The 26,518-nt window shown below is 43.4% G+C and overlaps 1 protein-coding gene across 2 annotated transcripts; it reads left to right on the top strand.

The window, feature by feature from the left end:
- The first annotated feature begins 2,957 nt into the window (after positions 1 to 2,957).
- On the top strand, positions 2,958 to 26,518 carry TP53INP1 (tumor protein p53 inducible nuclear protein 1). 2 transcript variants are annotated; one of them, XM_054498728.2, is made up of 5 exons: positions 2,958 to 3,263; positions 11,307 to 11,568; positions 12,173 to 12,533; positions 20,306 to 20,343; positions 21,718 to 21,825. In XM_054498728.2, exons 2-4 carry the CDS (start codon positions 11,457 to 11,459, stop codon positions 20,325 to 20,327), a joined length of 495 nt encoding a protein of 164 aa, XP_054354703.1. In that variant the 5' UTR covers positions 2,958 to 3,263; positions 11,307 to 11,456; the 3' UTR covers positions 20,328 to 20,343; positions 21,718 to 21,825. The 2 variants fall into 2 exon arrangements, with proteins under 2 accessions (XP_054354703.1, XP_054354701.1); XM_054498726.2 differs by lacking the exon at positions 20,306 to 20,343 and having other exon boundaries at positions 2,962 to 3,263; positions 21,718 to 26,518.

The following is a 26,518-nucleotide window of genomic DNA, read 5'->3' as shown; positions in this document are numbered from 1 at the left end:
GAAAACGACCTAAGTGGACTTCACTTTGCGATTCTCCTCAGTACATACCGAACATCTTGTTGCTTTGTGTTCTGAGGCTGCCCCAAGTAGCCATCCTATGGGTTGGTAGGAAACAACATTCTTTAGCAGCCTTGATGCAACTGGCAGGGTTATGGCCACAGCCTGCTTTCATAAGCAGGACGCAGAGGCATTAGTTGCATTGTATCTGTTTGTTGGTGTGAATGTGGTCCTGCACTGTGAGTCTTCCAAACAAAACTTGAGGTTGAATCCCTTTTGTTAGGGTAGATAAGGGAGTGTATTGAGCTCCATGGAAAACAGACAGGAGGACTCTGACAGATGGGGAAAGGGTCACCCTCACAGCAGGGGGTCAGCCTGGAAGTGGGTACTATAGCAACACGCTAAGAATTATTCTGTGAATTAAAGGATGGTTGGATTCACTGGATCTGCCCAGGCAGGGAACCTGGCTGGGTCTTTGTCAGTGAAGAGATGAAAAGCTTGCTTGCATTTGTGTAATTTGACAGTTTGGTTGTGTTCGGACAGCTCTACGCTATGGAGATGACATTACTCCTGAGTTTCACTGCATGCATTTATGTAAACCAGTGGCATACCAGGGAGGGAGGCAGCGGGAGTGATCCACCCCAGGTACAGGCAGTACACAGTAAATTTGTGTGTCTGCAAAGAATTTTAAAATAAAATTGACTAAAAGTCAGTTTGCTTTTTATTATTATGCTCTAACAGTTCCAAACAATGTCGTGGTAAAGTACTCCTCCCTCCTAGGGACAGACTTCACCTATGCTGCCCTGAGGCACTCCCTCCTTGGTGCACCACTGGGATAAACAAGCACCAGGTGGGAAGATTATAAATCAGCAAGAGAGTAAACAGAAAGCAAGTGACTCCTGAGATAAGATGTTTTCATCACAAACACTTTTGGTAGAGTTTAGAGTCATTGATCTGTGATGGGCATTTCTGTTAGCTTTGTGTTTTGGTTATCGCTGCTTTAAAAACTACCCCAACATTTAGTGCATTAAAACGATGATCATTTATTTGTTCACAAAGCCGTCATTTTGGCAGTGCTCCGTGGGGATGGCTTATCTCTGCTCTGTTCCGTATGGTGTCTGCTGGAGCTGGAACTTCCTAAGGGCTTTTCCACTCATGTGTCTGGTAGCTCAGCTGGGATGAGCTGAAGAGCTAGAGCTGGCCAGGCATCTCTTTCTTTTCACATAGCCTCTCCCTGTGGCTAGCAGGGTGGTCTCTTCTCATGGGCGGCTGGCATTTTCCAGAGTACAAAGCAGAAGCTGTGGGGTTTGCTTAATGCTTTTGCTTAATGGCGAGGCTTGGAAGTCCTGGAACATTCTTTCTGCCACATTCTATTGGTCAGAGCAATCACAGGGTCAGCCCAGATTCAAAGGGAAGAAAAATACACCCACTTCATGATGGAGATACTGTTGTGGTCATCTTTGGAAAAATGATTTACTTCATATTGAATTTTTCTATCATAACAAGATGTTGATTTCACATGTTGCTTTAACCATGATAAACCTTATCAAACCGGAAAAAGGTAGGCCTTTTTCTTTTTAAAAATTAGCCCCTTGTAATTGTCATCATACCTTGGTTCTGAATGTGGAGGTGGCCTCTTCAATGGATTCCTAGGGAGAAACAAGAGATCATGGGGCTCCTACCACAGCATGTGGGAGAAAATATTAGAACAAGCCTGATTTGCAAAAACCTAAAATCCAAAGCATGTTCAAGTCTGTGAGACTATCTAGATCACAGTTTTAGCTCTTTCTCCCAAGATAAGGTCCAATGACCATCATATTTTGGTAATTACTCCTTGGTGTCTGACAATTCCCTGCACTACAATTTACATCCTTTAAAACCAGCATTGTTGGAAATGGACTGAATACATTGTGAGGGTCAGAACGTGAGTGTCTTTCAGATACTGTAATGTGTGATAGGCATCCCTCGAGGGTTGCTATACAGTTCACCCCGGGTCAAAGAACTACATCCCAGTCCAAACAGTATCCACATAAGAGCTGATAGGCATCAACGTTACTCACCTGCCTTTGCCAGACAGTTAATCCACCTATATGTGGGGCAGAGCCTTGGTTTGGAAAACACTTTCAAGCCCACTGTCTCACTCTCTTGTCACTATAAATAACCTGGTGAGTTGGCAGGCCCGGCGTGAATGCCCACACTTTGCAGGTATGCAAACAGAACAGAGGGGCTAAGTTCCCTGGGTCACATGAGAGCTGGGCTGCAGCGCCTGGGGAGGCGGCCATTCCCGCCCGGTGAGCTTGTTGTCCGCTGGAGCAGAGGCCCCCGAGCCTGCTGACCTCTCTGCCTTCAGGCCTGGTCTCGCAGTCCCTTGTGCCTCGCCTATAGGCAGGCGGAATCCAGAGCGTGCAGCAAGCCCGGCCGGCTCTCGGTGGCGGTTTCTACAGCAGGTGGGGCCCGGCTCCGTGATTGAGTGGCCTCTACCCCTCTATCTGGGGCCCAGCAGCGGCCCCCTCCCAGCACCCTGGCTACACGTCTAACCCTAGGCTGGCCAGGTGGGGCTCTCGGAGGCGTTAGCCCCAGCCCTCCCAGGATTCTTAATGATCCTCTCACAGGAAAAAACGTTCTGCGCCCTTTGTGCCCCAAACCCTCGACCCCTCACTCGGCGAGAGGGGTCGCTGAGGGAGAGCTCCACCTCTGCCCTTCCCGTCGCCCGCCGGTTCTTCCTCGCCCGCCTCCTACGCGCCCCGCTCCCACCGGCTCCTGGGAAGCCGGCCCCGGCCCCAGCGCTTCCCTCCCCGGCCTAGCCCCTCTCTCCCACCCTTCCGCTCGCCCAGGCCTTCACGCTCAGCTCCCGGTTTTTGTTGCCCGGGCTTGTTTCGGAGCTGAGCGCGCCGCCGGCCGGGCGCCAGGTCACGTGCGTTGGTGACAACCTCTCGCAGGGCGGCCCCGGGGCCCCCGCACCGCCGATTGGTGGGGCCCTGCCTGGCGCGGCCCGGGGCGGGGCAGCGGGGCCCGACGGCGGGCGGAGCGGCCGATCAGCTGTTGCGAGCGCTGCACAACAACAAAAGGACTTGGACTGGCCGGCCTGGGCGCAGCGACCCGAGGGCTGGAGCCGGCCCCGCGCCTGCCGTCCGGGAACCTGAACGAAGTGCAGCGCAGCCCGGCCCCACCGCAGCTACCTCAGCAATCCCGCGCCGCCCGCGTCCTTCCCCGCCGAGCCGGCGGCCGCCCCCTTCCCCGCGCAGCCCCGCACGGCCCGGGCCCACGTAAGTGCCGGGGGGCGGGCGGGCGTCCAGGGCCGCCTCGCTGCCGGTTGGGGCGGCAGCGCTGCCCGCTCCTGAGCCTGGCGGGGCCGGCCGCGCGCCCTGCCTTCGGGGCGCCGGTTGCGCGTTCTCCGAGCCCCCTCGCTGCCTCCCCTCGCCGCCGCCGGGCCCGGCCGCCCACCCAGTGGGTCGGTCCTTGGCGGCCCCCGGGGCCCAGGGCGCGGACGGAGGCTGACAGAGGCGGCGGCGGCGCGGACAAGGGCCCGGCCTGGCCCCGGCGCTGGGCGGCGGTTGGGTGTTTGGTCTCTGCCTCCTCCCCCGAGCGTGGCCTGTTTTCTTGGCCGCGGCGGGACCTCCTCCTCTCACTCCTCCTCCTCCGCCTGCTCTCGGCCGTTGGATGGGACCGCCTGCTCGGGACTCGGCGTCGGGGCTCCTGCGGCCACCCCCGGGACGCATCTCCGAAGACAGCGGCGCTTGGGCTTGTGGCCCGGCGCTCTGTCCCGGCCCTGCGATCCCGCCCCCTGCGCCTGCCCTCCGAGTTCCGGAGGCCCTGCGGCTACGGGGAACCTGCTCCGTGACCCGGCCACCGGCCCCCGCCTGTCCGCGGCCTGTCCCTTGACCTGGCTTGCACTCACTCTTCGCTACCTGACTTTGCACCTGTGGAAAGAGCGCTCTCCTTGGCCCTCAACATTGAGATCCTTTGGATCGCTCACGCTTACTGAGCGCTGAGTATGTGCCATATACTATGCTGGGGGCTTTGCTTTATCGCCCCAGTTGATTCTCATAATAACCCTATATGAAATAGGCCCGGCTATCTTACACATAGGAAACCTGAGGCACAGAGAGATTAAGTTGCTCAAGGCCACAGAGCCAATTAATAAAAGGAAATGGTGTTTGTATTTCAAAGTGGCAGCCGAATTTTACCTGGAGAGTCTGTTTTGCTTGTATTTCCTGATTATATCTGCTCAGTAGGTTAATTCCAATACAGAGTGGATTAAGGAAGAGCCTCTTTACAACTATGACTCCCAAGGACTTGGGCATCTGTTGCTAAAAGAGCCTTTTCTCAATGCACAATAGTTTTGGGAAAAGGGGGAACAATGTGACCCTTGGGGTCACTGAACAAAAGTCATAATGAGTTCCCCCAAGATACTGAAATCACCAGCCTGGTAATTGAAATACATTTTCATTTGCAGATGTGAAAAGCACTGGGAAGCTTTTAAGTCGCAATCAATGTAATTCTGAACTGGCAGCATAATTTTAAAAGGCCCCTGCCTGGAACCAGGACCTTACTAATTTCTGTGACCAAGGTCTTGTTTTCTCATCCTATCTTTTGTTCTTTTCTGCCATTGCTTCCTCTGATGTCTGCTTTCAAAATTCAAGATTATCAGGCTGTGAATTACCACTTAACTCTTGTCTTTGTCCACTGTCTTTCAGCCTTAGGGGCAGACGGGTGGATCCCTGGGGGAATAACCTCCCTTGCACACTAGTTGAACAGTCTTCATATAAGTGGAACAAGCAAAGACAAGTTTTTTGGCTTGGTATTTTCTGCAGTTCAAAATCCATTTTAAATTACTTGAATCTAGTCTTCATATAAGTGGAACAAGCAGAGATAACTTTCTTGGCTTGGTTTTTCTCCAGTTCAAAACCCATTTTAAATTACTAGAATCTGCACGTTTTTAAAGTAGTGGAAGAGGGTGGGATAAAAAGCATAATTCTGAAGCTGCTTTTCAATGATGGTACGTTTAGCCACCTGATTTCCTGAAACTGTGAAGGAGCCACAACTGTACACAGATTTAGAAGTTAGATCATCAAACTTGCAGGCTTTTTTTTTTTTTTAATGTTTTTTGGAGCCGCCTACTGGCAGCCAAAACTAACGGAAAATGGCTGTTTTCTGAAGTTCATAGACCCACAGTTGAGACTGGGAGCCTAAAAGAGCATGTATAGGGAAAACAAGGAATTGGAATCAGATGGATTTTTTGCCCTAATGCTGACTCCACCCCACCCAACTCTGTCACTTTTGAACAAGTTAGTTAATTCCTCAGCCTCGGTTTCCTCATCAGTAAAATGGGACAAATAAGTACTTCAAGGCCCCGTTACATACAATAAGCATTCTGTAAATTGTAGCTCTGATTATTAAGTAGACATTTTATGGATAAAGAAACTCAAATGCAGCGATGCTAAATGACTTGTTGACAGTCTCACAACTGGCTTTGAATAAACTTGTAGTTAATATTTACCGAGGTCTGCTATTCTAAGTAGTATATACACTTAATCCTTACACTGGCACTGTGAAGTAGGTATTACAACTATCATTCCCATGTTAAGGATGAGAAAACAGAGACACCAAGATGTTAGTAAATATCCTGAATTCACGTAGGTTGCAAGTAGCAGAGCCAAGATTTCAAACGGAGCAGGCAAACTCTAGGGCCTTTTTTTTTTTTGGAGACAGGGTCTTACTCTGTTGACCAGGCTGGAGTGTAGTGGGATCACAACTCACTGCAGCTTCAAACTCATGGGCTCAAGCGATCCTCCTACCTCAGCCTCCCTGGTAGCTGGGACTACATGCACATACCACCACACCCAGCTAATTTATTTTTTGTAGAGATGGGGTCTTGCTTTGTTGCCCAGGCTGGTCTTGACTCCTGGCTTAAAGTGATCCTCCTGCCTTGGCATCCCAAAGCACTGGGATTATAGACATGAGCCACTGCGCCTAGCCTCAGAGCCAGTCTTTAAGTACCACAATATACTGCCTCTTGGTGGGCTGTCTTAAAAGTGACAAAATAAATTATGCTAACAAGATCTTCCAAATTAGCAGTTCCTTTTCTAAGTGGTCAAACTAGAATGCTCTTCCCCATGAGTATTAGACTCAGTCAGCCACCTTTCTCTGCCTACAAAGCATCTCTACTCATGTAATAATATGAAAACCGTTGATGATAAAATGTTAAGTAACAGTGAGATACAAAACAGTGCATTCACAAGACTATAACTATGATAAAAAGAAGCTTTATGTGTAGAAGAAAAAAACAGAAGAAAAGGCACCAATATGTTAAGTGATGGGAACAAGGCAATGGAATAATACTTATTTTCCTTATTTTCTAGACTTTTTATAATGTGGTTTTGTTCAGTTTATAATTAAAAAGACATAATTTATTTTTTAAAGGGAGGGATGGAGGTCTTTTGAGCCAAGCAGAACAAGGACAAAGCTGCCTTCTTGAAATGCTAGGGCCCAGACACTTTGTTTCTTTTCTGTATTGAGGGGCTCTTTTCTCTGTCGGGGAAACTGCTGGACTGAGGCTGGTTAAAGCTGAAAGCTTGCAGGTACCTCAAAGAACAACAGCGCTACTTCACCTAACCTTTGCTTCACCTCTTTGCTGAATTCCAGAACTGTATTTGTAAGTTTGTCCTCTTAGGACACATGCTTTCTCTGGAATTTTTATTTTCGTTCTATGATTGCCCTAGCATTGTGAATATTAGTGATGATCTGGGGAGGAAAGGAGTCTAAAGCTCTACTTTTCCATTTACCTCCGCATAGAACCAGCCCAATTGAGAGCCTCCATCCCTGGGCAGGAGCCAAGGTCAACAGTAGCAGTGACTGGGCAGGGACAGTCTCTGGGTCATCAGTAGGAGGGCAGGCCTTTAAGACTTTTTCTATAACAGCCCTGTTCAACAGAAATAGATAATGTGAGCCAAATGTATGTTTGAATTTTCTAGTAGCCATATTTAAAAAGGAAAAAGAAACTGGTGAAGTTAATTTTATTAATGTATTTAATATACTAAAATTATTTTTTCAACATGTAATCAATATAAAAACTGTTTTGCATTTTGGGGGGTACTAAGTCTTTGAAATACACTCTAGTGTGTATTTTACACATACAGCACATCTCAATTCAGATACAAAGTTTTTATTGGAAGTACTTGATCTATATTTAGACTTCATAAAATTTATAGGTGAAAAAGTAAATTAACATACCCTAACTGTTCCAAACATACTTGAAAGTTTTCAAAAAACTAAATTATCAGCTTTTAAGTTTAACTGGATTAAACTTAGTAAATGGATTAAATAGTAAAATGAAAAATGCAGTTTCTTGATGATACTAGTCACATTTCAAGTGTTCATGTGCACAGTGTGCCTGGTGGCTACCTCAGTGGACAGTTTTAGCAATGGGGGGAGGGTCTCTCCAATAGCTCCTTGCCTTTTGTGACACCTGCAGAAAGCAGGGCCAAAGGAACTTGGCTTTGCTAGTTAAACCAGCCTCACTTTTTTGTGCTAGAAGTTTGTGGGGAAAGAGAGTGACGAGGTGATTCAGCCCAGTCTCCCCATTTTCCCAACAGTGAGACTGCAGCTCAGAAGGGCCAATTTAGCTCCAGCCATCTGTAGTAGAGCCACAGCCAGAACTGCTGCTGTGGATGGCCAGGCCCCTTTAACCCTCCCCAGGAACTCCATTCTGTGTTCTTCCCACGGGTGTCAGCAGATGTGCCATGTAAACACCAGCAGTGGCTTGAGTGAGATGAAGGATGAGCTCCTCCCTCACTTGGCTGGGCTTCTGAGCACTCTATTGCCCAAGGTTGGTTGTCCTTGCAGAGATATGGGACATCTGGAGGCAGCCTCTGACTTTGGGAAACCAAAAGAGCACTGACTTGTACTGCTCCCTAGAAAGCTCCTCCAGAGAAGCCTTTCCTGTATCTGACTTGCTACTTGCATATATTCCAGGCAGAAGCTGCCTTCCTGGGTTTGGACCTGTGGCCAGAGGGGGCAATTTGCATGTGGGAACCCAGCAGCTGTCACAACTGCAGTGGCCCCAGCAATGTTTTTTGGCCTTATAGCTGCCAGTTATCTGACCTGGGCCCCAGTGCCTTACTCTCATGCAGCATCACAGGTTGGGGACAAGGCATTCGTTCAGGACAAGCAGAGGTTGCCCTGTGTGGTTCTGCCCTCCCAGTGGCTTTAGCTGATTCAGGGCTAGAGTCCAGCACCATGCTCTGCAGAATTGGGCTTATTCTCTCAACTGGTTCAGCAGACACAGAATTGTACGTGGGGCCAATATCTGCCTCCACAATTTAAAATAAATGGAGGAAGGATTTTGAAAATATGTTTTTCCCTCCAAGCATGTATCCTCAAAAATCTTTATTTACATCAGACCTTATGATAACTTATTTTGGAATATAACTATCACACCACAGCAGGTCAAACAAACAAACTACACTTTTCTTCTAATTTTTCTTACATAGAGCATAAAGCTGACTTTGAAATCTGCTACAGCTCCAGCCTTCATGATTTGGCCGTGCTGCTTTCCAGAAGGTTTCAGAAAGACTGGTTATGCAAGTGACACTTCCTGTTTACCTATTTTTAATAATTAATGGCTGAAGAAGATGAATTGTGACCACAAAGTGTTCTAATGTTATTTATTTGAAATGTTTTACTTGTGTAGTAGTGTGCCAAACAACTGTAGCAGTCCAGTTTACACACAAGGAACTGAACCAGGAATCTCATTAGCTACAGATCCCAACTACTTTTACAGCTAAAGATTATTTTGAAAGTGAACTGTCAGGAGCCTGAAGTTGTAGATTCAAGGCTGATGCTTGTGATAAAAAGAGGTGGTGATTAGTGAGGTGCATTTCTTCAGCCCTGGGTGATCTCATCCATATATATAACTTTTTTTTGAGACAAAGTCTCGCTGTGTCACTCACACTGGAGTACAGTGGCACAATCATAGCTTACTGCATCCTTGAACCTGGACTCAAGGGATCCTCCCACCTCAGCCTCCCAAGTAGCTAGGACTACAGGTGCACACCACTGCACCTCGCTAATTTTTTAAAATGTTTTTGTAGAAACAGGTTCTTATTTTGTTGCCCAGGCTGGTCTCCAACTCCTAGGCTCAAGCATTCCTCTGGCCTCGGCCTCCCAAAATGCTAGGATTGCAGACATGAGCCTCCACACCTAGCCTCATCCATTCCTATGCTTTTTATCACCGTCTTTGTGTCATCAGCTCCCAAATCTGTGCCCCTAGCTGAGACCACACTCCTGAGCTTCAAAGCTCTATATCCCGCTGCCTGCTGGACATCTCCAACTGCATTATTTTGCATATTCCCCCAATTTACCATGTTCGAAATGCCTAACCTGTACTTTCTGCAGGATTCATTCCTATTTCCCTAAATGGTTCCACCATCCCCTTAGTTGGCCAAGCCAGAAACCTGAGTGTTTGACTTTTCCCTTCCCCTTTTCCGGGCTTACAAGGCCCTGCAGGACCTGGTTCCTGCTCAGCTCTCCTAGCCTGCTATGGTGACCCTCCCTCTGGACCTTGAGCGGTACTGAAGGTGCCACATTCTCACTCATGCACAGGCTTCCATAGTGTTCCTTTGCCCCCTTCCTCCATTACTGACCTCAGCCACTCAAGAGTAAAGTCATTTATTGCAGGAGTGTACCCAGGTAGCCTGGAGAACACCAAATACTTCTTCCATGGCATTCATCACACTGGATTGTTAAACTTATGGGAGGGCCCTGTTCACAGCCATCTCCCCTGTGCCCAGCACTGCACCTGATGCATAACAGGTGCTCAGTAAATACATGTAGAATAATAGTTGACCTGGACTGAGGACTTTATTCGCAGTATTTTGCTAAGTCCATTGCCTTTAGCAACAGTAGGATCAGGGAGACTGTCTAGTAGGCAGTTTTGGCAAAGTCTCAGAGACAACAGTTTGGCTTAAACTAGGACGAGAATGGTAGAGGGAAGCAGGCAGATTCGAGCTGCCTCTGCTCCTGGGGTTGACGGGACTTGCTGATGGTTGGGATGAGGGGTGAGTAGGAGGGAGCAAAAGGTGTGCAGGTGCGGTAGCTCACACCTGTAATCCCAGCACTTTGGGAGGCCAAGGCGGGCGGATCACGAGGTCAGGAGATCGAGAGCATCCTGGCTAACACGGTGAAACCCTGTCTCTACTAAAAAATACAAAAAAAGAAATTAGCCGGGTATGGTGGCGGGCGCCTGTAGTCCCAGCTACTCAGGAGGCTGAGGCAGGAGAATGGCATGAACCCAGGAGGCAGAGCTTGCAGTGAGCCAAGATCGCCTCACTGCACTCCAGCCTGGGCAACAGACCAAGACTCCATCTCAAAAAAAAGCGTGAAGGGTGACTGCTAGGGTGTTGGCCTGAGTAACTGCCAGCTGCTGCTGCTTCCTGAGAAAGGGATGAAGGGCAGTGTATATGAATAAGTTTGTGGGGGAAAGAAACCTATCTTTGGTATGTGTTTGGTTTGATATGCCCATCAGGTAGCCAGGTAGAAATGGATAAATATTCCAAGATCAAGCAAGCCTGGAGTTCTTCAGAACTCCCTAGGGTAGGAGCTGTTGCCAGTTGAAGTCACATAACTTCCTAACACACAGCAAGTGAGCAGCCGGCCAGGGTTTGAATGCAGGTGGCTGACCCAGCACCCACCTGCTGAGCTGCTACACAGAAAGGGTGTTTCCAGTTCTAGGTTCGGCCAAGCTCAGTTTCCTACAGTGTAAATTTCTTCATGCCAGCTGTAGGAATTGTTTAGAAGGTCAAAGTATGCTTGCTGGGCTTATAGATTTTAAGTGTAATCAGGTGTGCTTACAGTTATAGACAAGAAGTACAGAGTAGAAGAGAAAATGAGCCAGAGGAGGGTGAGGGCCTGGTATAATGGTGGTCACCAGGCACTGTTGCTGGGACTTCTGGGCAGTTGAATAACATATAGCAAGACTGTTAATATCTAGAATTTGCTCATCTGCTTGCAGAAAAGTTTGAAGGATATTATTCAAATTCATCCCTTATTATAAAAGCATAGATATGAAAAAGAACCAACTCTTTCCCTTTTATTTCACATTTTAAGATATTTATAGGTTGAATTTGAGTAAGAGTATTTACAAAACATTATGTTGCATTTCTTGTGTTTGACTCCTGCAGAAAGAGAATAGCTGTAGAATGTAGGCCAAGGCGTATGCTTTCTTCTAAGGGTATGTGTGTATGTGTATGTACTTACGTATATATGTGTATGCTGATTTGAAATAACTTTCTTTCTCTGTTTTATTTTAGGGATGATGACTCTTCTTGCTTTTCACCTAAGTTGAATAAGCACCCTGTGCACTTTAATCTCCTGTCAGTACCATTGGGCCAACTAAAGACAAGGTTTTGAAATCTCAGCTATAAAAGACATCCAGCCAAACTCTCAGTCTTGCCTTAACAATGTTCCAGAGGCTGAATAAAATGTTTGTGGGTGAAGTCAGTTCTTCCTCCAACCAAGAACCAGAATTCAGTGAGAAAGAAGATGATGAATGGATTCTTGTTGACTTCATAGGTAAGGTACACTTGGTTACTTGGTGGTTCATCTTCACAGTAAAAATGGAAACTTGCATCGCAGTTTTTGCATAAGGAAACCAATAACTGAGGGGTTTTCAGCTTTAAAAGTAAGCAGGAGTTTGTCTTTAAAAAATTGCAGGAAACCACCTGTGCTAGATAATGTCAGTGAAATTGACTGACATCAGACTTTTTAGTTTTGCAACTCTTACAGATTGATTAGATCAAGGGCACTTCAGTAGAAGACCCTTGTATTAGACAAGTAGTAACCCATATGTCTCATTACATAGTTATTCAGCAGAATAGAAACAGTCTTAAAATCACTCCTGCAAAGCCAACATAATCCATCCCATATAGTGACACACACACACACACACACACAATTTCTGTGCTCAGAAATAATTTTATAGTCATATAGATGAATATAAATGGGTTTCTGAACTAAATAAAAGAAGATATGTGAGCATCAGCTAATAGTATCATCTCTTCTTTTTCTGTGCTGTGAATTTGATGGGTGACTTTATAATGACTGCCCAATGTGATAATCATCCTCCTGTGGGACTCTTCAACAACACATGCGGACTGCAATGTGGACTATGATCTAGATACTTGCACTGGTTTCTCAGCAGAAGAAGAAGAAGAAGAGGAGGACATCAGTGAAGAGTCACCTACTGAGCACCCTTCAGTCTTTTCCTGTTTACCGGCATCTCTTGAGTGCTTGGCTGATACAAGTGATTCCTGCTTCCTCCAGTTTGAGTCATGTCCAATGGAGGAGAGCTGGTTTATCACCCCACCCCCATGTTTTACTGCAGGTGGATTAACCACTATCAAGGTGGAAACAAGTCCTATGGAAAACCTTCTCATTGAACATCCCAGCATGTCTGTCTATGCTGTGCATAACTCCTGCCCTGGTCTCAGTGAGGCCACCCGTGGGACTGATGAATTACATAGCCCAAGTAGTCCCAGGTATGTTACAAGTATTTTACTCTCTGTAGGCAGTCCACTGAGCATGCATTTTGTCTCTACTATAATTCAAAGCTACGTTATTAGAAGATGCAAAACTAATTTTGTTAGAGATTTATGAAAGCATGTGCATAGTACACAAGGTGGTCCATAAGATAACTTGTTGACCAGTCACGGTGTCTCACACCTGTAATCCCAGCACTTTGGGAGGCCAAGGCAGGCAGATCACTTGAGCTCAGGAGTTCAAGACCACCCTGGGCAATGTGGCGAAACCCTGTCTATTTTTTGTTATACAAAAAAATAACAAAAAATTAGCCAGGTGTGGTGGTGCACACCTGTAGTCCCAGCTACTCAGGAGGCTGAGGTGGGAGGATGGCTTGAACCAGGAGGCAGAGGTTGCATTGAGCCAAGATTGTGCCACTGCACATCAGCCTGGGTGACAGAGCGAGACTCTTGTCTCAAAAACAAAAACTTCATTTTAGATTTTTAAAGAAAGTTAGATGTAGCATGGCCCCAGTTATATAATAGCATTCTCATTTACAAAATTCTGCTACTGATTAGAAATAAGACTGGCATTTCTGCTAAGTATCTTAGAACATAACTCTGACTTTATAGACTGGATTATTTAGGGTATCAAATTCAACTAGAATATCATGTCTTAAAATTTATTTTCTTCCAAGTATTTCTAGCTACATCGTATCAAATGATGTAACCTTGAAAACCTTGTCTGAGAATTTAACAAACTCAGTTTCTTCCTGCAATACTCACACTGTACAGTCACCCAGTGCTTCTGACACCAGACGTGTGGGTTTTTTCCACACACCAAGCAAACAGTCCTCCAGCAGTGGACACCCTCTAGTGTCCTCTGATTCAATTCAACTCTGACACTGTCTACCTGGAGATGGCATCAGATCCCATAGGTTAAAGGCTTAGTCCCAAAAGACTGCCTCCCATTTCTGATGCCAATCTCAAGCCCCAGGTTTTACTTATGCTTCTGACCAACCAGCTGTAAACTGGTGTTCCCACGACCCCTTCCTTGGGTTTGATTAATTTGCTAGAGCATCTTATAGAACTTGGGGGAACATGTTTACCAGTTTATTATAAAGGATACAGATGAAGGGATGCATAAGGCAAGGCCCATGCTCTCTGTACACCCCTCCCTCCGGGAACCTCCACATGTTCAGCTCTCCAGAGGCTCCCTGAACCCAGTACTTTTGGGGTCTTATGGAGGCATCAGTACATAGGCATAATTGATTAAATCATTGGCCATTGGTGATTGGCTTAACCTTCAGACCCTCTCCCCTCTCTGGAGTTTGAGGGGTGGGGCTAAAAGTCCCAACTCTAATTTGGTCTTTCTAGTGACCAAATCCCATCCTGAAGCTGCCTAGTTGCTGCCAAGTACCAGTCAACTAATTAGCATACACTTTCCACGCTGGAGGTTCCAAGGATTTTAGGAGTGGTATGCCAGGAGACTGACAAGACCGAATATATATTTTACAGTATCACAGTCCAGCCTCAGTCTTCAAACTTGGATTCCTTACAACAAAAGGATATGGAACTCAAAAAATACTGGCACAACACCAGAATCCCATTCAGACAGTAATTCATTCCATCCATCATCGTACTGTATTAGCATGTCTCCCAGGGCGAGGCCACTCAGGTTTGCAGGTTTATTGATCTTGTTGGTTTCCAAAAGCAGAAATGGTTTTGACAAACACGTAACTTCACCCTTTCAGGCATCTGGTATACCTGAGCTTTGAGACAATGTCATCTTTTTCTCTGAGCCTGTTTCAAGGTATTAATATAATGAATTGATCCTAATTCATAACCTATTTATTCATTCTTTTATCTTCTTTCTCTTCATTTATACCCAAACTTTTCCATCTCTGGAAGGGACGTTAGCTTTAGCCACTGTGCTGGTCTAGACTGCAGGTAGCAATACTAGTTTAGCAAGTACCTCTCCCTCAGTCCACTCCCATTCAGATAGGGTAAGGTGACATAGGTACAAAATTAGTGGGCTGTTTTTACCACCAGACAATATAGCTGCGTTCGTTGTTGACTCCAATTTTGCAAGATGGGGTATAGGTAACCCCCATAAGGCCCTTAGGAATTTTGACATAAGGTTTAAAAACATAGTTACAGCTTCTTGCTCAGGAACCATCCCTGCTTCCAGTACTTGTAGTTACAGCCCTGGTCCTAGGACCATTGCATCCAGTAGAGGAAAAAAAAATGAGGTGATGGGGGAAAGAAATAAAAAGTTAAAGTCATTATACTAGCATACTCAACCCTTGGCTAGAATTGCATGTCATGCCAGCATCCTCCTCCCCATCCCTTCTTCCTCAGATCACTAGAAAAACAGGAAAATCTTGTGGGGACAGCCAGCCCTTCATGCTTTTATCCCATTTTGTTTTTGGGTTTTTTTTTGTTTGTTTGTTTGTTTTTTTGAAATGGAGTCTCACTCTGTCGCCCAGGCTGGAGTGCAGTGGCAGGATCTTGGCTCAGTGCAACCTTTGCCTCCCGGGTTCAAGTGATTCTCCTTTCTCAGCCTCCCAAGTAGCTGGGATTACAGGCGCCCGCCACCATACCTGGGTAATATTTGTACTTTTAGTAGAAAGGGGTTTTCACCATATTGGCCAGGCTAGTCTCGAACTCCTGACCTTTGGTGATCCACCGCCTCTGCCTCCCAAAGTGTTTTTGGGCATTATAGGCTGTATAGTGTGTCCTTTGGTCTGAAGAAATGACAGTTAACTATCCACATCCAGGCAGTATCTTCTGTTCTAGGTTTTTTTGGCACACTGAGCATTTGCATCTTCCATTGGGTAAGTAAAGCCCACTCCAGAGACTGTCTCTTCTTCTCAAGACCCATTTGTAGCTCCCCAGGGCTACCAGCACCAGTCTCACTTGCAGCTATGCTCAGGGCCTTCCCACCAGGGAATCTGCCCCTTATCAGTGGTCTGTCTCTTTTGCTGACTGGCAGAATGGTTCTCATTGGTATTTGTGCCTGAGAGGGTAGAAGAGGAATGTCTAGATGCAGCCCGTCTCTGCACTGCCTGCACCACTCATTTAATGAACCCAGGATGGCACCTCCAGGGAGCACATGGGGATATATCTGCTTCCAGTCCTAGTCACCTTCCAGACCTGGAAGGGAGTTCTTCTGATGGCCATTGGCATGTCCTAAGGTACCCCTCAAATTTCCATGGGATTGTGCTCCCTATGGAAGCCATCCCTTTAAAAGTCCAGGTTTTCATTGTGATTCTGCCTGACCATGTCCATTGGTCACTGCCCATGATTCAGTAAAAACCCAAACGTAGGGGATTCCATCATCGCTAGGAAAACAGCGTGCAGTTCAGCCCACAGAGCCAATTTGTTTTTACCTTCTTTGATCAAAGTAGCATCCTTCCAAACAAGATGCTGTCTGTTCACCGTGGAACTGCCATCCACAACCAAGCAGCTCTTTGTCAGTCAGTTGAGAGCTATTGGCAGTGTGGAATCCAGCTCCTCACACAGTTCCAGAGTCAGTCCAAGGTGGAGAGAGGCTCCCTGCTTGTGAGTGTGTCCTCCTTACATTCCCTACATAACATGATCCTGTATAAACCATTTCCATTTATTATGGAACTCTTCTGGGCACTGCCCTCCCAATTAGTGTTTTTCTGACATCACGAGAGACAGCATGGGTATTTCAGGTTTCAAGGTCATTTTATGTCCTTCAATCATAGGGGTAGCTTCAATTAATGTCCTATGGCAAGGGAGTAAATGCCTCTCATGTGGAAATTCTCTAGTCCAAAGTGCCAGTAGTTGTTACTGGGAGATGCTCACAGTCTTTTGCCGTAAGTGCCAGTTTCCCTTCCACATAAGACTATCAGACAGATAATTTGTCCCTACCACCACTCCAGCTTCTACTATACACCATTGGGCCTGGGCAGTGCTGTTGGTCCCCATTTAGCATGTCTAGTTAATATTGTCATGAAGGGCAGATTTACATGCCTTTTGTTTTACAGTACTAGGTAGGGGAAGTGTGTCTCCAACCAGACATATCCATTCTCATAAAACATTTAGGTAAAGGGGATATAACTTCTTTACGTAAAGCTCACTTAAACATCCTAACTTTCATAATTCTATCAACCTTTGCGTTTTTATGTTCTCCAATCTAATTGTAGCCTGAATCAGGGCTTTACCAATAGATCTTGATACCACAGCACATGGAGCTCCCATACCAAGGAGTCCCAGGAATTTATCCTCACCACCCCGACCATTTTACCCACTTGTGTAGGAGAGGCCTTTGGTTCCCAGCAGAGACTGAGAAATAGATCCTTGCCCAGTTGTCAGTCATTATCTTGATTAATCAATCTATTGCCCCAAGCAATTGTTGGTCACTTTTCTTGTAATCTCTGCCTTCTGGCTTTTTAAGTTTCCCTGAATTTACAGACATTATGTGACCTTTGTCCAGAGAATATATCCAGGAAATATCTGAGATTGCTCCCACCCACTAAAGTAAACCCCATTACCCTGTTAATTAGCTGGAAGTCACACTGTTCTATCGTGTAACTTAGTGGAATGTTTCCTGTTAAAGTATTTTGGGAATGTTGGCATTCCCTCTCTTAGGCTGAGGGTCCAGGTGGATTTGGATCCTTGGAGCAGTTCAGAATATCCCTATTGTTAGTGTTGTCATGTCCAGGCTCTGACTCTACTAAGAAAAGTATTGTATCTATTATATCTATCTATCTATCTGTCTATCTATCTATCTGTATCTATCTATCATCTATCATCTATCTATCTATCTATCTACCTACCTACCTACCGTTTCCTGTTTTCCAGATATAAACAAACCCTAGGCAGCACATTAATTTGTTAACTTTACCAGAGTTTGCCATACTCTCAAGTCTCAATACTGTAGATGATTTTTTATGAGGCTAAACATATTTCATTTCATTTTGCTTGTACCAAAATGAAAACAACTTTCTTATATGTTACATGATGCCAGGCTATATCCTAGGTAAGGTCATGGGTGGGGAATGTTTCTTTAACTGGCACTTTATTCAGTGCTACAAGTTTATTAAGAGGTGTTTCAGGCATTCCAACAAAAATTTAAAATATAACTTTTTGGAATTGCTGTTAATTGCTTTAGAGTTGCTTCAGATTCATTTCTTGAAAATTCTTCCGTTCTGATTCTGATTTTACCTCTGAGGAATGCCACTCAAGAATTTATAATTAGGCCAGGCGCAGTGGCTTACACCTGCAATCCAAGCACTTTGGGAGGCTGGGGTGGGCCGATCACAAGGTCAGGAGTTCGAACCAGCCTGGACAACATGGCAAAACCCCATCTTAAAAATACAAAAATTAGCCAGGCGTGCTGGTGGGCACCTGTACTCCCAGCTACTAGGGAGGCTGAGGCAGGAGAATTGCTTGAACCTGGGAGGCAGAGGTTGCAGTGAGCTGAGATCATGCCATTGCACTCCAGCCTGGGTGACAAAGCACGACTCTGTCTCAAAAAAAAAAAAATAGAATTTATAATTAATAGTCACTTTAAACTTACTGGCATTTGTGTTTACTTTTCAGTGGTGTATGTGTGTGTGTGTGTGTGTGTAGTCAGCAGCTTTGCAAAAGAATTTACTACAGAAACAGTACAAATGCAGTGTAAAAAATTAGAAAATACAAATATGCAAAAATTGGAAATGATATTTTCATGACCCAGAGATGAATACTTTTAACATCCTAAGAGTATATCCTTCCAGATTATGTTTTTTTTTTTCTGTGCCTGTACGTACACATAAACTTTTAACCTAAATGGCAACATGCCATATATGCTTTTTTTTTTTTTTTTTTTTTTTGAGACAGAGTTTCACTCTTGTTGCCCAGGCTGGAGTACAATGGTGCAATCTCAGCTCACTGCAACCTCCGCCTCCCGGGTTCAAGCAATTCTCCTGCCTCAGCCTCCCAAGTAGCTGGGATTACAGGCATGTGCCACCGCCACCACGCCCAGCTAATTTTTGTATTTTTAGTAGAGATGGGGTTTCACCACGTTGGCCAGGCTGGTCTTGAACTCCTGACCTCGTGATCCACCCCCCCCTCCCAAAGTGCTGGGATTACAGGCATGAGCCACCATGCCCAGCCGTATAGTTTTTTTTTTTTGAGACAGCGTCTTACTCTGTCACCCAGGCTGGAGTGCAGTGGCGCGATCTCGGCTCACTGCAACCTCTGCCTCCCAGATGCAAGCAATTCTCATGCCTCACCCTCCCGATTAGCTGGGACTACAGGCGTGCACTACCACACCTGGCTAATTGTTTTTAGTAGAAACAGGGTTTCACCATGTTGACTAGGCTGCTCTCAAACTCCTGACCTCAGGTAAGCCACCTGCCTTGGCCTTCCAAAGTGCTAGGATTACAGGTATGAGCCACTGTGCCCGGCCCAGATATACTATTTTATAAACTACTTATTTAGGCAATGATCTCCACCATTTTGTTTCAGTAGATTTCTTCTTCTTTCTTCCATCTTCTTCCTTCCTTCTTTTTCAAGGTTGTTACGGTTTTCTAGTTTTGGTACAGTGAGAATGTTGTTTTTATATCTTGTTTGTTTTTGCATTCATATATGATAGTTATATAGGGATAGTAAAACAAATACATACTTTTCCATATATAAAGGATCAAAAGAAGGCACTGAATTTTATTTATGTATTTTAACACGGAGTCTCACTGTTGCCCAGGCTGGATTGCAGCGGCGTGATCTCGGCTCACTGCAACCTCCGCACTGGGTTCAAGTGATTCTCCTGCCTCATCCTGCCGAGTAACTGGGATTACAGGCACATGCCACCATCTCCAGCTAATTTTTTGTATTTTAAGTAAAGATGGGGTTTCACCATATTGGCCAGGCTGGTCTCAAACTCCTGACCTCAAGTGATCCGCCCACCTGGACCTCCCAAAGTTCTGGGATTACAAGCATGAGCCATTGTGCCCGGCCAGAATGCACTGAATTTTATGTGAATCCTTTTTGTACACAGGAAACTCCTGTAAATTATTAGTTTTAAAATAGTAACTATAATTTTTTTAACATCCTTATTTTGGGATTTGAAATTCTTTTTTTTTTTTATTTTTGAGATGGAGTCTCGCCCAGGCTGGAGTTCAGTGGCGCTATCTCGGCTCACTGCAAGCTCCGCCTCCTGGGTTCACGCCATTCTCCTGCCTCGGCCTCCGGAGTAGCTGCCACTACAGGCGCCCACCACCGCGCCCGGCTAATTTTTTGTATTTTTAGTAGAGACGGGGTTTCACTGTGTTAGCCAGGATGGTCTCGATCTCCTGACCTCGCGATCCGCCCGCCTCAGCCTCCCAAAGTGCTGGGATTACAGGCGTGAGCCATCGTGCCCGGCCGGGATTTGAAATTCTTATAAGGAAGTCTTGCTAAATCAAGATGGAAATCAGGTGTTACCAAAATTAGGCTAGCTTTGTAGTAAATATCTATTTTCTTAGCAGGAAATAAATCTTCTGTCTTTCAGAAGTCCAATTGCTTCCATTGTGTCTATCATTGGGGATATTACCATAAAGCACAGAAAATTGAGATGCTTTGTAATTACAGTGGGTTTCAGGGTATACATTTCATTGCATTTTAGCCTTTATAAATATTGTTTTTGAAGGTTTTACATGTTATCTTAAGTACATGTACGTGCCTTTAATGGCACATAGTAAACCAGTTTTAATAAAAGTTGACCACGTCCTAATAGTAAAGTTACAATAGCATTTTAAATCTTACTAGTGACTTAATAGTTCACCATTTAACATTTGTAGGGCCAGGAAAAGCTGCTTATAAGACTCACGGGCACAGAGTAAGTATATTCACTTTGAGACTGTGTGATATATGTATGCATAGGGAGGCAAAGGACCCAAATGCTGACCTTTTAAAAATGACTTTCTTTCTTTTTCTGAGATGGAGTCTCACTCTGTCAATCAGGCTGGAGTGCAATGGTGTGATATTGGCTCACAGCAGCCTCCACCCCCCAAATTCAAGTGATTCTCTTGTCTCAGCCTCCCAAGTAGCTGGGATTACAGGCTTTGCATCACCACACCTGGCTAATTTTTGTATTTTTAGTAGAGATGGGGTTTCACCATGTTGGCCAGGCTGGTCTTGAACTCTATTAAAGTGATCCACCTGCCTCGGCCTCCCAAAGTGTTGGGATTACAAGAGTGAGCCACAGCGCCCGGCCTAAAAATAACTTTCTTTATATTAACTTTTTTCTATTAGTTTCTTAATGTGGCCTCTTAAAATTCTACTTTAAAAAAATTTTACATATATATATATGTGTGTGTGTAATATGTGTGTTTCCTCAAGTGATTTTAGGCAGAATGTGTCACTGCCCTTCCTGTGTAAAATAACCCTTAAAAATCGTATAGCTCTTCATGTTACGTGTTGACATAGTTTACAGCAATCCTACTTGATTAGCTTTTTTATATGGAAAACATAATCATACTGTGTGTAGCCAATTTTAAGATTGTGTTATTCAAGAGTCTTATAATATTGCCATGTAAATACCATCTCAAAATGTGCCCTGTTGTGAGATAAAAACTTAAGAGATTTATTCTATTAAGCTATTAATAGATTTATTTATTAAGCTATTAAGCTTATAAAAAATTTCTTATCTAGAAAAATGGTAAATTAGTAGAATTTCCATATGCAAATTTCTATTAAATAAAGATTTAAAGCATGTTTCCTGGAACATTTTACTTATAGACAGGAAATGTCTTGTGAAAGTATTGTGAGCACACTGCTTTCTGATCAGTAAAATTTGGGAATTAAAATATTTTCCTTTTAAGATTATGGTGAGGATTAAAATATATATTTGCAAAAGAATTGGCAAATGCAGATATTCAATAAATGTTAGCTGCCCCCCCAGACAAACTTATATAAATGTGTGTGCTCCGTAAATGAAATTCAAAGTTTAAAGTGTATTTTTAGAAAACAGTCTACTTAGTGAGCCATCTGGGGCTTACATGGCATCTTTCTAGTAACAGTTGGCTCTCCTTTCCACCACTATCAGTCAGTGGGGCCACAGAATAATAAACTTGTCTGTCAGCCATGAAACACAAGCTCTCATTCAGCCATAAACAAATTAGCGCGGCAAATTGAATTGCTAAGTAACTTTTCCAGTTTCGTTAATAACATACTCTGTTATTTAATACATCCCCACTTTTTTCTGTTTCAGAGTGGAAGCTCAAAATGAAATGGGGCAGCATATTCATTGTTATGTTGCAGCTCTTGCTGCTCATACAACTTTTCTGGAACAACCCAAGAGCTTTCGCCCTTCCCAGTGGATAAAAGAACATAGTGAAAGACAGTCTCTTAACAGAAATAGCCTTCGTCGCCAAAATCTTACCAGGGATTGCCACCCTCGGCAAGTCAAGCACAATGGCTGGGTTGTTCATCAGCCCTGCCCGCGTCAGTACAATTACTAATAGTTTCAAGTTTTGTTGGTTGGTTTCTCTTGGTTTGTGCTTATGTGTATGGATGTGTGTATATGTACAATGAAAATGTTGTCTCTTTACAACCAATTGATAACCAATCACATAGTTTTATCAGTGTATTTAGACACTATCTTGAAAATCAGATTTATATGCTGTGTATCACATAATGCCTTGCCTTTAACATTTAATTTTTTGTACACTTTTTCAGATTATTTCTGGAAACATATCAGTATAATTACAGTGTTTGGGGGTGTCTTTAAATATATTAGGGTATACATTAGTCAGCATTTTAAAGACATTTCTTCCCAAGTACGAGAATAGGCATCTTTCATTTTCATTTTATTTTGTATTAATCTTTTGAGCAAGCAAAAATTTATTCTCAGGGTCAGCTGTACACTTTATTGACCAGTACTTGATAATCTCTCTGTATATGATGAATACATTTTTACACACTAACATTAGCATTAACAGGTGATAGTTGCCATGGATATAATGGAATTATGGCTGGACTTTCTTTTGAAAGAAAACTTAATGTATTCTGTGTGTATGGTTTTTCTCGATTAGTCATGCAGTTCATTTGGAATTCAGGTACATTAAGCTTTAGTGAAGAGTGCATTCAGTAATTCCAATGTGACTGCATGATGTGGTACAGACATTACAGGTGTTGTAGACAGAGGCACTTGTCTCATGCAGAGGGATTAAATTAGACCTGTGAAATTATATTTGGAAAAATTCATGTCTGTAACTAACCCATTAGTGCAGTATTTAATTTGTTACGATTCCTTCCTGCCAATTCTGCCCACTCCTCACCTTGCATCAGCTGTAAATTTGGAAGTACTTGTCCAGGCACTCGAGCGACTTCCTATTTCTCTCTGCCCACGGGAAAAGAGATAGGCTTTATATTTCCACATAGAGTGAAAAATCCTCTGTCATGGAGCCTGTTCTGCCAAGTGGCAAGCAAGAGTGTGGGGGGACTGTCTGGTGATGATGTCTTTCATGGCATCTGAGTGAAGAGTGACAGGTTGGCTCAACTTTTTTCTTTTTTTTTTTTTTTGCCTTGTATTGTAAGTATTCTTCCCTGCAGTACAAGTGACTTTTCATTTTTTGTTTTAACTTCAGGCAAAATCTTTAACCACTCTGGCCTCTGTTTCCCCCACCAACGGGGAGCAGTGACATTTACCTCCCTCACAGAGTCACTGTGAGGATTCTATACTGATTTGAAGTGGAGCTGTTCAGAACTGAACCTTGTAGGAAATTCCGAGGGCCTTTCTACTGAATCTGGTGATGGGGTGGGGCCGTGGCACTTTCTCTGCCACAGCTGTTCTTCACAGTGTTGGTGCTAATGAGGCCAGGGTGCAGGGTTCGATTCACACGTAGGCCAGTTAACTGAGAGAAAATCTATTTCCTTACCTCTAGCCAGTCACTTCCTTTTTCCGCAGTTGTGATGGGTTTTGCTGAGCCATCCACTCTGACTGATTTCCTCTGAAGTAAACATATTTACAATCCAAAGCAATTCTACTGACAGAAGCGTTGCCTTCATAATCAAACAGCTTGTTTTTCCATCTCCTCTGCAACCCTAATTAAATGAGTACAGGTCTACAAAATGTTTTCAAGAGAAAAGCAGCATATCCTTACGTGAAGTATTATATTTTTCAATAACCCTATAGTGGCTTGATGCAGGGAACCCTGGAAGACTTTCAGCGAAGAGCTGTGCTCTTTCCTGACTAGACTAGAGCATTTGGAGTGGAAGAGGTCAAATGTGTAGTGAGATGGAGGTTTTACATTGTTCTTCTACGGCTGTGATGAAGTGCCAGAATGTCTCTTTAGAACAAGAGTCTAGATTCCCCCTTTCTCCTTATTGCCCCTTCCGTTTTGACTTCCCCTTTATTTATTTGTTGTCTAATTAGGGGCCAAGTCTGTAAAGTTTTGTCAAAGTGAGTTAGAAGTTGTTTTCTCTTACTATTTGTGTTTACCAGAGTTGGGAGATAAGATAGTTTCCATGAAGGTATGTTTTATATGATGTTTGTTATAGGGCCATGCATTGGTAACTTGAAAATCGACCAGCTTAATGTCTTCAGGATGTAAACCTCTGAATACACGGCGTCTCTTTTTCATACATTGCATGTAAGTTGTTAGTACCTCACAAGCTACAGAAGTTCAGCCATGAGATTTTGTTTGGCAACATGAACAGATTTGTGTATAACTGCAATGGCCTTTTTTCCAGATTTCCTTATTGACTTTTTTTTTGCCTTATCTGGGGCTAGTTTTTTATGCTTTGTACCTAGAAAACAAAAAATTACATTCATTGGGCTTTTTTTCAAGGTTGGGATTACCACACCACCTGGAATATCATACTGTGGTTTCTGCCTAAAATTGGCACATGTAAGTATTGAAGAAAATGGTTATATAATTCAGTTGAAACTCTTGGTTATTAGATGTTAGGCATCTCCTGTATGTAAGACACAAGGCCAACCACAACACAGAACAATGTTGACCTGTTAAGTATTCTCTGAAACATGGCCAAAATGCATTTTATGAGCTTTTTTTTTTTTTTTGCTATTGTAAATATTAGTGGTTTACAATGTGCTTTAGACATTATTATTTCTTTAAAATGCAAGCAGTGAGAAATAAGACCCCTCTGAATTAGTATCTCTAAACTGTTAACATAGAATGTTACTTGGAAAAAGTCTGGAATATGTGGTGTACACAAGCAGTGCTTTGTGAATGAGTTTCTTAGCTTTTATAGTGCACCATGTTTCTCAAAGTTTGTTTTTGTTGACAAAACATTTTATAATATATATCTTATGTTTATCTTTTTTTCCGCAACTAACTGTGTACTGCACTGTAAGTTGAAAATTAGCCATCCATTATTTATCTTCTGTGGCAATGCATTTATATGGTTGATTGGGTGGGGAATTTTTTGCAGAAAGATGCAAAGTGATTGGGTTTTCGACTTCCTATCGCAGGGACCTTTTAAGAAATATTAATTTCCTGTACATTTTTCCAATCCCCATGCAAACTGTTCCTGTTTACATACCTTCTCTGTTCTATCAGTACTTTGAGTGAGAAGACAGTTTATTTAAAACTTGAGCAGGCTGTTCAGCATTGTTTTTACTTCTGAAATCTGTATAGTACACTGGTTTGTAATCAGTATGTCTTCATTGAAATCCTTGCTACTTCTCTTCCTCCTCAATGAAATACATTATATATTATCTTTATGTACTCTTAAGAAAAACGAGCAAGGAAGAGTATCTTCATCATTCTCATTTTCTCTGAGTTGGAAACAAAAACATGAAGGACTCCAACTAGAAGATAGATATTTACATTTAAATAGATTAGTGGGAAAAGTTTAAGAGTTTCTACCTTTTAGTTTTCATTTTTTCAGTCAATTGAGAGACTGCTCCTTGTACTGGGAGACACTAGTAGTATATGTTTGTAATGCTACTTTAAAATTATCTTTTTATTTTATAAGGTCCATAAATACTGGTTAAACTCTGTTAAAAGTGGGGCTTCTATCTTGGATGGTTTCACTGCCATCAGCCATGCTAATATATTAGAAATGGCATCCCTATCTACTTATTTTAATGCTTAAAATTATACATAAAATGCTTTATTTAGAAAACCTACATGATACAGTGGTGTCAGCCTTGCCATGTATCAATTTCACTTGAAATTTGAGACCAATTAAATTTCAATTGTTTAGGGTGGAGAAAGAGGTACTGGAAAACATGCAGATGAGGATATTTTTTATGTGCAACAGTATCCTTTGCATGGGAGGAGAGTTACTCTTGAAAGGCAGGCAGCTTAAGTGGACAATGTTTTGTATATCATTGAGAATTTTACGACACTTTTAAAAATTGTGTAATTGTTAAATGTCCAGTTTTGCTCTGTTTTGCCTGAAGTTTTAGTATTTGTTTTCTAGGTGGACCTCTGAAAACCAAACCAGTACCTGGGGAGGTTAGATGTGTGTTTCTGGGGAGGTTAGATGTGTGTTTCAGGCTTGGAGTGTATGAGTGGTTTTGCTTGTGTTTTGGTTGTGTTTTCCGCCAGAGATTTTGAACTTTAATAATTGCGTGTGTTTTTTTTTTTTTTAAGTGGCTTTGTTTTTTTTTCTCAAGTAAAATTGTGAACATATTTTCTTTATAGGGGCAGGGCATGAGTTAGGGAGACTGAAGAGTATTGTAGACTGTACATGTGCCTTCTTAATGTGTTTCTCGACACATTTTTTTTCATTAACTTGAAAATTCAAAAGGGACATTTGGTTAGGTTACTGTACATCAATCTATGCATAAATGGCAGCTTGTTTTCTTGAGCCACTGTCTCAATTTTTTGTTTTTATAGAAATTTTTTATACTGATTGGTTCATAGATGGTCAGTTTTGTACACAGACTGAACAATACAGCACTTTGCCAAAAATGAGTGTAGCATTGTTTAAACATTGTGTGTTAACACCTGTTCTTTGTAATTGGGTTGTGGTGCATTTTGCACTACCAGGAGTTACAGTTTTCAATCTGTCAGTAAATAAAATGTCCTTTAACTTCA

The sequence above is a fragment of the Pongo pygmaeus genome, chromosome 7 (assembly GCF_028885625.2).
Source record: "Pongo pygmaeus isolate AG05252 chromosome 7, NHGRI_mPonPyg2-v2.0_pri, whole genome shotgun sequence".
NCBI lineage: Eukaryota > Metazoa > Chordata > Mammalia > Primates > Hominidae > Pongo > Pongo pygmaeus.
This window is presented reverse-complemented; position numbering and strand designations above follow the sequence as displayed.